Below are 12656 nucleotides of genomic sequence, written 5' to 3' on the forward strand. Positions count from 1 at the left end.
TGATTTTGTGGGGAAGTCTCTGACTAGCAGGTGAGCCCCCGCCTCCACCCCAGGCAGGGCCCAGGCTGCGTGTCTTCAGGGGCTATATACCCTGCCCGAACCCGCTGCTGGCCCCAAGGAGGCGCTCACGGAAATCACTCGAATACTGGATGGGAGGAGAGGGTGGGAATGAAAAGAGGCTGGGGGGGGGGGGGGGGGCTGGAGAGGAGCTGGAACACCCCACGGGCACTGAGGACTCTCACTGCGCCAGGAAGTATGCTGAGGGCTGCACATACATGTCACCCGGTCCTCACAACCCTATGAGGTGGTTTATGGTCATCTCCCCATTTCATACACTCGGAGATCGAGGCACTCGGAGAGCACATAGAACCTGCCCAGTGTCACACAGCTTGGAACTGACGGAGGTGGCATTTGAACCCAAGGAATCTGCTTCTAGGAGCCATGTCTGTGGCATCAGGTTAAACTGGTGCATTATTTACAGAGAGCAGAGACCCCCAGAGAATATATTAGAGAGGCAAGAATGCAGGAAGAGGTCTGGCCATAGGACCCACGGGCACTGCCATTACCTCTGACTCCTGGGCTCCCAGGGAGTAACGGCAGGGAGCGAGGGGTACGACGGCCTGACACCCACACCCTCCAACCTCCCGGGAGTCTTTACCAGAAGGAGTGGCCATCAGGTAGAGGAAGAGCGGTCTGGACGTCTGGTCCTTGGCTTAATCCTGGCGTGGCTGGAACCTGGGACAAGCCACTCAACCCCTTTGTCTGTAGAGGGCACTGCAGCCATGTGCCTGGCTCGTCGTGGGCATTAAATGAGAAGGTGTGTGATAAGGGCTTGTAGAGAGAAGCTCTTAACTTTCTGTGGGTCCTTTTTAAGACTCAGATAAAATATCTAGACCCTCTTCCCATGAAAATGCACATACACAAAAGTGTCATACACAATTTGATGGGCCTTCTGGACCCCCTGGAGCCCACCTACAGGCCAGCTGGGCTTCAGGTTAAGACTCCCTAACAGAGAATACAGTGGAGGATGGATAAGAATTTTTAAAGATTTTTTAAAAGATCTTTGTGCACAGAAGATTTAAAAGTCTACATAAGAGGGGCACCTGGCTGGCTCAGTCAGTAGAACATGCAACTCTTAATCTCGGGGTCATGAGTTCAAGCCCCACGTTGGATGCAGAGATCACCTAAAAGTAATTTTTTTTTTTAAAGTCTAAATGAGAGACTCACCCTAGGGAGCTGCCTCGTATGCAAGCCCCCCGCAGGCACCAGGCTTCAGCCAGGCGAGTGGCAGAAGGTGCCACTGGCCCCATCAGGGACCACCACCAGCCAAGGTCAAGGGCCTCCTTTGCCTGGGATGGAGGGCCCAGCAGAGCTGCATTCACTGCTGTCTGCAAAATGTTCATTTTCCGTCCTCTCCCCCTCCCTTCTCTGTCCCGCCCCCCATGCCCCTTCCCCCTGCCCAACTCCCACCTTGCTCCCAGGCAATAGAGACCCACCTGCTGAATGTCTCTCCTGGGGGGCTGACCTACATTGCCGAGTGGCGAGGGGGGATTCTGGACCACAAGATGGGGCACCTGGCCTGTTTCTCCGGGGGCATGATCGCCCTCGGCGCTGAGGATGCCAAGGAAGAAAAGAGGGCCCGCTACCGAGAGCTCGCAGCCCAGATCACCAAGACGTGCCACGAATCGTACGCCCGCTCAGGTAACCGTGCGAGGGGAAGGGCAGCAGGAGAGACTGAGGCTAGACACGAGGAAGAACTAGACAAGCCAGCGGAGCGACAGTGAGTGAAGGGAACACAGTTTCCCCTTGGAAGTTACATAGAATTTGTACGAGGGACGTGCTGTCTGTGCACTGAGATTGTACCTGAAGTTCAAAGGAAAATAGGGGTGATGTATCGAGCACCCGGCCAAGGATTGTTCCACATCCTGGCCAAACCTCACAACACAGATATGCTGAGGCCCAGAGAAGACTTGGCCAAGGGGCACAGAGCAGAAGGTCCTCCAGGCTCCCTGAGCCTAGAGATTTCCTTCTCCCTGAACCCTTACCCCTGAATGTACCTCTCTTTTTCCTCCCCACCACCCCTCCATTTAGGGGATCTTACCGCCCCTGGCACCACCCTGTTTATCACCCTCTTTGTTCCCAGATCACCAGAAAGCTTGAGAGCTCCTTGACCATCCCCCCCTAACACTCCACGCAGAATTGTCAAATGCTAGAATCAGAAGTCACTTTAGAGAACATGAACCCAACTCCCTGTTTTACACATGGGGAAACTGAGTCAGCCCAAAGTGGGGAAGTGACTTCACCAAAGTCACCCTGTGTGTCAGTAGCTAAGCCGGGGCTAGAACCCAGGTCTTCTGATGCCCAGCTGCTTCTTATGTGCTGCCTCTCTAGTGCCCCTCAGAAAAATCCCTCCTCCAGGGCCCTGAGAGGTGCCCACTGCCCTGAACTTAATCCCAGGCTTGGTTGGAGGAGAGGACCTAAGATTTGCCATAAATATTCGTGGCTCAAGTGCTACTCTGCCACTCACCAGCTGGGTGGCCTCTATTTTCCTACCTGCTCAATGGAAACAATAACACAGGTCTCCCAGGGTGAGATAGAGGGTCCCATAGAGAGCACATTGCCAGCCGCCTTCAGCCACAGCACGGAGGAGTTTATTAGCCTGACGTGTGTCCTTGACCCCTCCAGTTGAGTCCAGATCTCCGGGAGCTGTTTTCATGAAGCCAGTGATTTGCAGTGGGTCCTTACAACGGGTCTGCAATTTCATTCAAAGAGCCAGGACCATAAACAAACGGGAAATCTCAGGAATAATAAAAAGCTCGCTGTTTGTCTGGGACAATCAGCCCAGACCATAAAAGACATGCACTTAATAGAGCGTGCTGTTCCAGCCAGCCCGCTTGTCCATGGACGACCACGGCGGTTGCTCCTGCCCTCACCCCATTAGCCGCTTGGCAGAATGACTGTTTGCTGATGGTCAAGAGCAGCTGTAGCATTTGAGCAATCGAAGGGGCCAGGGTCTGGGGGGGTCCCGTTTCCATGAAGTCTTCCATGGGAGAGTAGGATGTCCTGCAAAGCTCCAGTCGTCTCTTGAGGAAAAACAACCCAGGGCCTCTCAGGGTCCTGACCCAATGGAAGAAGGAAGGGGACACCTGAGGACCAGAGCTGGGCACTCCGCTGACCCAGATGTGATGTACAGGTGTTAAAGGAAGGAGGCCTAGAGTCTCAGACCCAGGAGGAAAAGAGAGAGAGCACAGTCCAGGGAAAGGGCATCAGACAGATCGAGGGTCACATCCCAGCTCAGTCACAGCTCGCTGTGTTACCTTGGACAAATTACTTAGCCTCTCTGACCCTCAGTTTCCATGTGGCTGGGAGAGGGACAATAACATCTACCTTAGCAAAGAAAACCATTTTTTAAGGATTGAAATAATGTATGGAAAGCACCCAGCACAGCCCTTGAAATCATAGGTGGTGACTGTAGTTGTGGTTATAATTATGGTCCTCCAGAAAACAGGGACAGCACCAAATTGTCCAAAAACAAACAAGCCAAACAATGATAACAAAATGAAACTCAGAACTCATCAGGCCCTCTTTATCTAGCTGCCTCTGCCTGAGTATGTGCCTCTGGGCAGTCCCCCCACCCCCCCCCCCCCCCCCGGTCTCCACCTCGGCATTATCCCAGCCTGTCAGCTCTGGAAGGCTGGTTCTGGGAGGTGTGAAATAGAGGTGCCCTAAGAAAGGGGTGTGTGGAGAAGCATCACTGCATATCAGCATGTTAAAGGATCTGATAAGTCCTGCAGACGGGAGACTCTTTCACTTTATCTGACCCACTGTTCCTTAAATGTATTTAAACCTGAAATCCTTTCTTGGCTGAGCTCCGGTTCACATCTTGCAGAGCTAACATCTCAAAATACACAGCTGGGGAACATCGCCCAAACCTTTGTCTCCCCCGACTGCTAGATAGTTCATTTGGACTCTCAGATTCTAAAACTGCAAAATGTTCGAGGCCTCTTGCTGTGGCCAACCTAGGCCAAGAGGGAAGCTGTGCGTTTGCCAGGCTCAGCTCTGGCTGGCGGTATAGGCAGGGCCCAGCCGGTATCAGTCCATCACCAGCCCTCCCCCTGCCACTGCTTCCAGGCCACTGAGCTCTCTCCTGGGGCAGCCAGGTCCTGAAAAGTAGGAGGTGGGAGGTCTGACCTAGACCCTCTGGTTGGTCATCCCCACAGATACCAAACTGGGGCCCGAGGCCTTCTGGTTTAACTCCGGCAGAGAGGCAGTGGCCACACAGCTGAGCGAGAGCTACTACATCCTGCGGCCTGAGGTGGTGGAGAGTTACATGTACCTTTGGCGACAGACCCACGACCCCATCTACAGGGAGTGGGGCTGGGAAGTGGTGACGGTGAGTGGGCTGGTTGGGGGAGGGGGGACTGGGTGACAGGTGCCCTGAGAATTCAACCAGGGTCCAAAACACCCTAGCACAGGCTTTGAGAGGAGGGTCAGACCAGGCTGACATCCGGCCGAGGTTCTGAATGCAAAGGGTCAAGGTGAGGTTGCACAGCTAAGTGTCCCCAGCTGGGCAGAAGCAGGCCAAGAAACGAGCGCCCACAGCCTTTGGGGCCTGGACTCTAGGACCAGCAAACTTAAGAGGGCCAAAGGCAGGGCAGCAGCCAGAGGGGCCCAGAGCTCATGGGGTCACTGCTCTCCGACCTTGAAGCCTGAGCAGATGGCTTTAGATTTCTCCTGTCAAGCAGGAATCGGCTGCCAAGCCAGCAGATCACCTCCCTGCTCTGCCCAGAGCCAGCCCAGCCCTGGGCAGCCCCTACCTTTCTCTGGGCTCTGCTCCCCACCGCCCATGTCTCCTCCACCCGCCCTCTTGTCCCCAACTACCTGGCAGGAAACCTCATGCCCTTCTCTGGGGTAGAGCCAAAGGCAGGTATGGGGAGTCCAGAAGGATGTCTCTTGATGGATGCTAAGCCTTCTCTGTGCCCCCCTCTTCCCAACTTCTCCTAGGGCCCACGGCTCTGAGGCACAGGCTGTCCTAGGGAGAGCCACACCCAGAGCTTAGACTTGGGCAGGGCACGAGGGCACACTCAGGCTCACTGACATGGTTCATTGGCCAGAAACCCCCTGTTTCCCTGAAGGCCCTGGTTCTTGACCAGTAAAAGTCAAGTGTTTTGTGCTCCTGAGCCCAGCCCACAGAGCCCTCTGTGGGTAAAAATTGCATTTATTAAAAAAAAAAAAAAAGCCGTCAGCCCATGGCCCACCCACCGTGGAACAGGGACCACATCTGCACAGGGAGTTCCCTGGGGTGTGCCGAGTCCCGTCCCCACATCCCGGCCCTCCACTGCCTTCCCCTGTGGGTGAGTCTGTTGGACCAGCCTATCCCCCTGGAAGGCCAAGAGAACATGCCCCGAGTTCAGACCCAGAGCAAAGCTCGAGCAAGCAGTCTGTTGGGACAGAGTGCTCAGCGGTGGGCCCAGGGTGTGTGTCCCCACCAGCCTGGCAGCAGGTCAGCTGAGCCCTGAACAAACCATTCGGCCTTCTGCTTCCGCAAATGCCAGCAGCCCCTAGCCAAGTGGTCAGGGGCCTGCCCATCCATGAACTGGGCAGGCACGAGAACTGGGCAGGGGCCTCTCCTCTCCCCTCCCCCCGCCCCCCAAAGCTGCCTCCCTTCTCCTCAGGCCCTGGAGAAATACTGTCGAACAGAAGCCGGTTTCTCCGGGATCCAAGATGTGTACAGTAGCATTCCCAACCACGACAACAAACAGCAGACCTTCTTTCTAGCGGAGACACTAAAGTGAGTTGGGCCCCGGCCGGTGTTCTTGCCAGAGGAAACTGGGCTTTCCTAGGGGTGAAGGGCGGGTGTGGGTGAGGGATGGGGTCAGCAGTCCCTCCCTTCACCAACAGTCAGGTTCTGCCATCACAGGGGGGCCCAAGAGGGGCTGGAGGGGCGGGGAAGGGGGGCGCTGGGCTCTCCGGGTCACACCCCCAGGGTGCGCCTCTGGCCAGGCCCGGGCGGGACTCCATCCCCTAAGTGTTAGCCGTGTGGTAAGTTAACTCCTTTAACTAGTCTCCTTGGGTTACTTAGTTCTCTGAAACTACGTCCTCTTCTGTAAAATGGGGAGAATGACAGTGATGGGGGTCACTGCTGCGAACCTTCCCTGTGCAGTTTTGCTGCTGCCCCGGCCCCTCGCTTTCTTGGGGTGGAAGTCCTCGATGTTCCCCAAAGCATCCCCCTTGTACTCAACTCTCTGAAATGGATTAGAATGGTCTGTTCTGCCACCAGAACGGCACATCAGGGAGCAGCCTAAGAGTTTGGACTGGTGCAGTACTCAGGCCACCGTGAAACGTAAGAAGACTCTAGACCTTAAGCGGTCCTAGCAGGCTTCTCACATAGGGTCCTCATACAAGTGGGGAAGAACCTGGGTGAAGCCAGATGGGTATGAGTTAAACAGAGTGAGGGCAGGGGCGAGCCAGCATTCAACCAGGTGGGACCGCCCCAAGTCTCAGTGCCCTCCTTGGCATCCACAGCTCCTTCCCTGGGATCAGCCCTCCTAGTGGATTTGGGATCTCAGACCTCCCTGCACCCTTAGCCACAGGCCCGTTGTCGTTGTCGCAGTGGCCTCTGAGATTTGTTCCCAGCGGGGGGACCTGTTCCCCAAAGCGCTGACGGGCTGTGTTTTGCTTCCCTCCCGGCCCCCCCGGGCGCAGGTATCTCTATCTTCTGTTCTCTGAAGACGATGTGCTCTCCCTGGAAGACTGGGTGTTCAACACGGAGGCCCACCCCCTCCCCGTGAACCACTCGGACAGCCCCGGCAGGGGCGGGGGCCAACTCTGACCCCACCTCCCTGCCGCTCCCGGGGCCCGGAGGGTCGCCTTGCCTTTTCAGGACTTGGGACTGTTCTCAAAGGGATTGGGAACGTAGGCCCCATTCTGGGCAGACCCAGGGCACAGGTGTCGGACCAGCAACTTCCTTTCCTCTGTGAGGAGACAGGACTTGGAGACGCAGCAAATGTCGCACCAGGCCCAGACTTTCCTTCCTATGGAGAATTTCTATGAAACCCACTCACTTGCCATCCCAGGGCCCAATGACTGGAGGTCTGCCTATTGTCGCCATGTATTTGGGTCACTTCCGTTCATGTGGGGAGGGTTTTTTTTAATTTGTTTTGCTTGATTTTGCCTTTTCTCTGCAGTTGTGTTTTATCACAAATTATATGCTTTCAAAATCATGTGCTTTCACACGCAGTATCGTCTTGATGAACTAAACCTTAAAGTGTTTGCAGACACAAACCTTGACCCTGTTTTCTATATTTTAAATGCCTTTTGCCCAACATGTACTATACGTTCAACTATGTGGCATTTACCTTATAATTTGAGGAGGCGCTGCCTTTTGATTTGGGCCTAAATGTTAACGAATCACTAGTGCTATTTTCATTATTGTAATGGAAAAATCTGTAAACTTACAATAAAAGAGTTTATTGAATAAGAAATACAATTGGGTTCATTGCACATCAGTGACTCTTGGGAAAACCATTGCAATGCTATCAGAAAAAATAACCAGCAGTTGATTTAACGTGCAATTTAGTAAAGACTTCTATTGCCTTTCCTTAACTCGGTCTTAAAAATTCAGGAAGGGTGAAGCCAATCCTTTAAATGGAGTTGGATATTTATACTTAGGTCAAAGCTTGGAAGAGGCCCAGAGAGGGCCAGCAACTTGCCTGAAGTCATACAGCCAGTAGAGGCAGAGGGGTGAGCCCAGCCCCTCTTACTCACACGCCCCTCCCACCCCCAGTTATGTGTTCATCTGCTCTCGTTCAGCAGATACATGGTGAGTGCCCGTAGGGGACCAGACACTGGGCTGGACACCAAGGACACAGCCATAAGTGAAACAGTCCTAAGTTCTGTCCTCAGGGAGCGAACGGTCAAGGAGGGGGAAAGACAGACCGGGAAATAAACTGACAGGTAAGTAACATGACTGCAAGTTGTATAAAATGCTACAAAGGAGTCATGTGGGGCCGGGGTACTAATGGCCAGGACCGATCTGCGGGTATGACTTTCAAGGCCTAGAAGATAAGGAGCAGCCGGACGGGCACCCCACGATCCCACTCTCCCCAGTGACATCACCTGCCTCCCCCGCGGGGAGGCCTAGAACCTTGAGGCATTACGCAGAGCAAGGCGTCCAGGCAGGGGTGAAGGGAGAGCTCTCCCTCCGCTTGGCAGCTTGTCCACACAGCTGACCTCACAGGATAATTCTAAGCCCTGCCGCACGCTCAGTCACTTCATTCTGGCTACTTGAGTAGCCCCAGGACGCCTGGCTGGCTCCGTCAGAAGAGCATGTGGTCTTGATCTCGGGGTCGTGAGTTCAAGCCCCATGTTGGGTGCGGAGATTAATAAACTTGAGTAGCCCCTGGGGTGTTGGAGCCCTGGGCCAAGTCACCCGCCTTTAAGTCCCCACTATGAGAGCCTGGGCAGGTCACCTCACCTCTCCGGTCCCTCTTCCGTCAAACAGGGAGAAACCTCTGTCTCCCAAGGTTGCTGTGACAATGAGTGGGATCCACAGGCGCCCTGGCAAAGTGGGCAGGGCTTTTCTTTGTCCTGGGGACATAGATGCCTCCTGCATCTTCATAAGCAGTAGTCAGAGCTCTGGGTGAGCAGTCCCCATGGCAGGGACCCTGGAGTTTTGTGACTAAGTCCCTCTCTGAACCCAGGAAATCACTTCACTTTAGACAGGCATCAAGAAAGTGTGACTCTGGTGACCCGCCTGTGTCCACTTTTTTTAAAAAGCAAAACGGGGGCGCCTGGGTGGCTCATTCGGTTAAGTGTCTGACTCTTGATTTTGGCTCAGGTCACGATCTCACGGTTCGTGGGACTGAGCCCTGCGTCGAGCTCTCTGCTGACAGCGCAGAGCCTGTTTGAGGTTCTCTCTCTCCCTCTCTCTCTTCTGTCTGCCTCCCCTCTGCTCGCATGCTCGCTCTTTCTCTCAAAAATAAACATTTCATAAACTTGAAAAAATAAATAAGGCAAAACAGAAAAACCCACTGCCAAGCATTGTGGAAAGGTTAGGAGTATCTTTATGCTGAGCAGAAAGAAAAGCCACATACAAACCATCCTACCCTTCGGAATGAAGACCATTATATTTTCTTCCAGATCTTTTTTCTGTGAACGTACAGAATATATTTTGCAAACATGGAATCACACTATGTCTACTGTTTTACTATAATCTGCTTTTGCTCTTAACTATATGCTGTGAAGTTCTTTCCATGTCGACAAATACACACTTACTACTGCACCTGGTTGTAGAATGTTCCATTGTGTACTCTATCGTGCTTTCTGGGCATTTGGGTTTGTGACTGTTTGGGCCCTCAGTTACAAATAATAGAAACCAACTCTGTGTAACTTAAGCCAACAAAACAAAACGAACAAACAAAAAAAAAAAAAGAAAAAGAAAAAAACACGTATTGAAATGCCCTGGGGTGACTCATGGGCTCTCAAGAGAGGCAACAGTCAGACCACAAGAAGGACTAGGAAGAGGAAGTGGCCAGGGACGGGATCTAGGCTGGAAGAACCAAGGGGACAGTCTCCCCAGCACCTCCGTCAGGCCGGGTGACTCCAAATGGGTCCGGATCCTACCGGCTCCCCTCAAGGAAGTAGGCTTCCAATTGGCCTAACCTGGGTCATGTGCTCCCCAGCCAGGTGCATCTTGAATGACAGGCAAGGACCCCATGCGATAGGGGATGGGCTGGTCCCTGGAGAAAAAAAGGAGGTTTGCTACCAAAATAACGAAGCCACCTGCTGGTGGGGCAGAAACCGCAGGACTGTTCACAGGTTTTGCTTTGATTTTTTTCAGTATTAGAAAGAGAGTTAGGAAAGCCTACTTGGCTATTCCTCTTCTTTCCTCTCCTCCGGCCCCTTAGAGCCAACTCCTGGAATGTCTCTCCGTGGCAAAGTCACTTGGCGGTTCCCCAAGGCCCCATTCCCTCCCCCCCCCCCCGTTGGGCCCATGTTGCTGTCCCTGTCTCCTGCCACCTGCGTTCTTGTCTTCTGCATTATGGCTGGGAGCAAGCTGTAAAAATGAGCATTTTAAAATTCATCCTCCAGGAGGGCCCTTGCAGGTGGAGAAATATCACCCGTTTGGCAACTTAACGCCATTCCAGGGATAAAAATAAGACCCAAGGTAGGCTGCGAGGAGAGACACATTAAGGGATGAGTCATCTTCATCGAAGGAGGAGCCACAGAAGCCCGGTTCTGGAACCACTCCCGGGGGCAGACCCTCCTTTCCTGGCAAGGGTCAGCGTGCTGCCGGCCTCGTTTGCAGCCTCGTCTGATGGAACCACCTTTTGCACCTGTTTTCTTCACAGATGGGCTTGATGCTGGTTCCTGCCCGGAAAGCTTCATTAGCACCTGGCTCCAGGCACTGAGGTCTGCAGAGCACCGCACTGCTGAGAAGCGGGACATTTCCTCCTCCAGATGCTTCCTTTTAGATGACTGCATCTGTTTAGACGCTTTGTGCGTCCCGTTGTGTCTTTGGCGATTTGCAAAGTTCAAAAACCAAATGCACTGGAAAGAAAAGCAAAAACAGAAAATCCAATTTAAAGGCGGCAAAGCAAAAAGAAAATCCGATTTAAAGGCGGTATCCTTGAGACCCACAATGTGAATCTCAGCTCTGTCCCCTCTGCTTTGGGGAGGGGACCGAAGGGGAGATGGGGAAGAGCCAGCTCCTCCCTGCTACCCCACTGGGGCTCTGTCCTTGGAAATATGCTCCTTGATTATGTAGCACAGAGACGCTCAGCCCTCTGTGACTAAAGCTTAATCACATGGTAATGGGGGGGGGGGGGGGTGATGCTGGTTTTTTGTATCTAAAAATATCTGGTTGGTTCCCTATACTTGGAACAATATTTTGATCCTGCTCCTCCTGTCTCTTAAGACAGAGCTTTTTAAACTTGAATGTGCACCTGAATCACCTGGGGATCTTGTTAAAATGCAGATTCATATTCAGCGGCTCAGGCGCGGAGCCCAAGATACTGCGCTTCTAACAAGGCCCCAGGAGATGCTGTCCTGAGACCACACCGAGTAGCAAGGTCTCCCCTAATGGCCGCTCTTCTGGTTTCTGCCCTTTGCATCCATGGAGTTGTAACCTCTCCAGAGTAGAGGGGCTCAGGTGTTGGGATGGCTTCGAGAGGTACCTTGGCTACAGAGGAAGCTATCACCTGCATCAGTGGCTCCCCGCCCCCTCCAGGACGGTCTGGACAACACCAGAGCCGGCTTGCTTGTGGCTTAGGACAATGCTGTCCAGTAGAACTTGTACGATGTTGGAAATCTTCCAGATCTGTGCTGCCCAACAGGGTGGCCACATGTGGGTATTGAGCACTTAAAATGGGCCAAGTGCAACCGAGGAGCTAAGATTTTAAATTGTATTTCATTTTATTTTATTTTTTAATGTTTATTTCTTTTTGAGAGAGAGAGAGACAGAGAGACAGAGTGTGAGCAGGGGAGGGGCAGAGAGAGAGGGAGACAGAAGATTCAAAACAGGCTCTGTGCTGACAGCAGACAGCCCGACGCGGGGCTCGAACTCACGCACCGTGAGATCAAGAGCTGAGCTGAGGTCACGTCACCGACTGAGCCACCCAGGTGCCTCCAATTTTTATTTCATTTTAATTAAAGTGAAGTAGCCATTTGTAGTACTGAGCGCCATTTTGAACAGTGCAGTCGTAGAACTTAGAAAGCCAGTCCTCTGTTCACTGACTCCCTGCCCCACTGGACCCTCCACCACCTGCATCATTACAAAAATAGTCTTAGCACAAAAGATATTGTTTGGGGAGTTGAGGGTTCCCTTGGACATACTTGGTTATTTTTATATTCATTCCGGCCTCTGTTTTCTACAAGAGCCTCTGTTTCTTGTTTTGTTCTGTTTTGTTCTCACCCACTGGTGTATCTGCAGATCCGTGTACATTAGATCAAGTTGAAGATAAGCAAGGCAGAACGGGAGAGGGCGAGCAGAGACGGAAACAGAGGACCTGGGTTCAGCTGTACCCTGCCCTTTCCCTGGGCTGTATGACCTTGGGCAAGCCCCTTAACTCTCTGAGCCTCCGCCTGCCTCTACGGAAAGGGAGGGTGATTACGAGGGTTAATCGAGCTCCCCAGTGTAGTAACTCAATACATAGAGTGATGATCGTTGCCGCTATTATGTGAAGGCTCTCTGTAAACTAGAAAACGCTGCTGTCAAAAATTCTCCTTTTTAAACAAAATGCTCTGAAACTTGGAGGGAACTGCATCAACCAGGCCCAGGAGACAAACCAAAATCTCAAAGCAATAAATCTGAACATTTTCCACTTTCGCATTGAGCAAGCATTTTGCCGTTAGCCCTGAAGTACGAAATTAGGAAACTGGGAGAAAGATCCAAGGGCTTCCAGGAGCCGGCCTGATGGTGGGGGTGCTCAGGCAGGGGCAGAGGGCTGAGGGAAGATGCTGGGAGCTTGCCCAGAATCTGGCAGAGGCCCTCGGCTTCGGAGGCGAGGCTGGGGTCCTGTTCGCCTTTCCTCTTCCCGTGACCAATCCTTCCTACCGCGTGGGGAGGGGGGCACGGCAGGCAGAGACCCACAGAGCAGGAACCTGAGGTGCGGGGAGGCCTGCTTGGGTCCCACAGCTGTCCCTGGCCTCTGGGC

At 53.1% G+C, this 12656-nt stretch overlaps 1 protein-coding gene across 1 annotated transcript in view; it reads left to right on the plus strand.

The window, feature by feature from the left end:
• Positions 1–7484, plus strand: part of MAN1C1 (mannosidase alpha class 1C member 1) — a 142570-nt gene extending 135086 nt beyond the window's left edge. Inside the window, exons 12-15 of the mRNA XM_030328050.1 lie at positions 1482–1701; positions 4221–4393; positions 5676–5791; positions 6706–7484. Of these exons, the coding sequence (XP_030183910.1) occupies positions 1482–1701; positions 4221–4393; positions 5676–5791; positions 6706–6832 (636 nt within the window). The 3' untranslated portion in view covers positions 6833–7484. The remainder of the gene's footprint in view (positions 1–1481; positions 1702–4220; positions 4394–5675; positions 5792–6705) is intronic.
• Positions 7485–12656: the final 5172 nt, after the last annotated feature.

The sequence above is a fragment of the Lynx canadensis genome, chromosome C1 (genome assembly GCF_007474595.2).
Source record: "Lynx canadensis isolate LIC74 chromosome C1, mLynCan4.pri.v2, whole genome shotgun sequence".
In the NCBI taxonomy this organism is placed as follows: Eukaryota; Metazoa; Chordata; class Mammalia; order Carnivora; family Felidae; genus Lynx; species Lynx canadensis.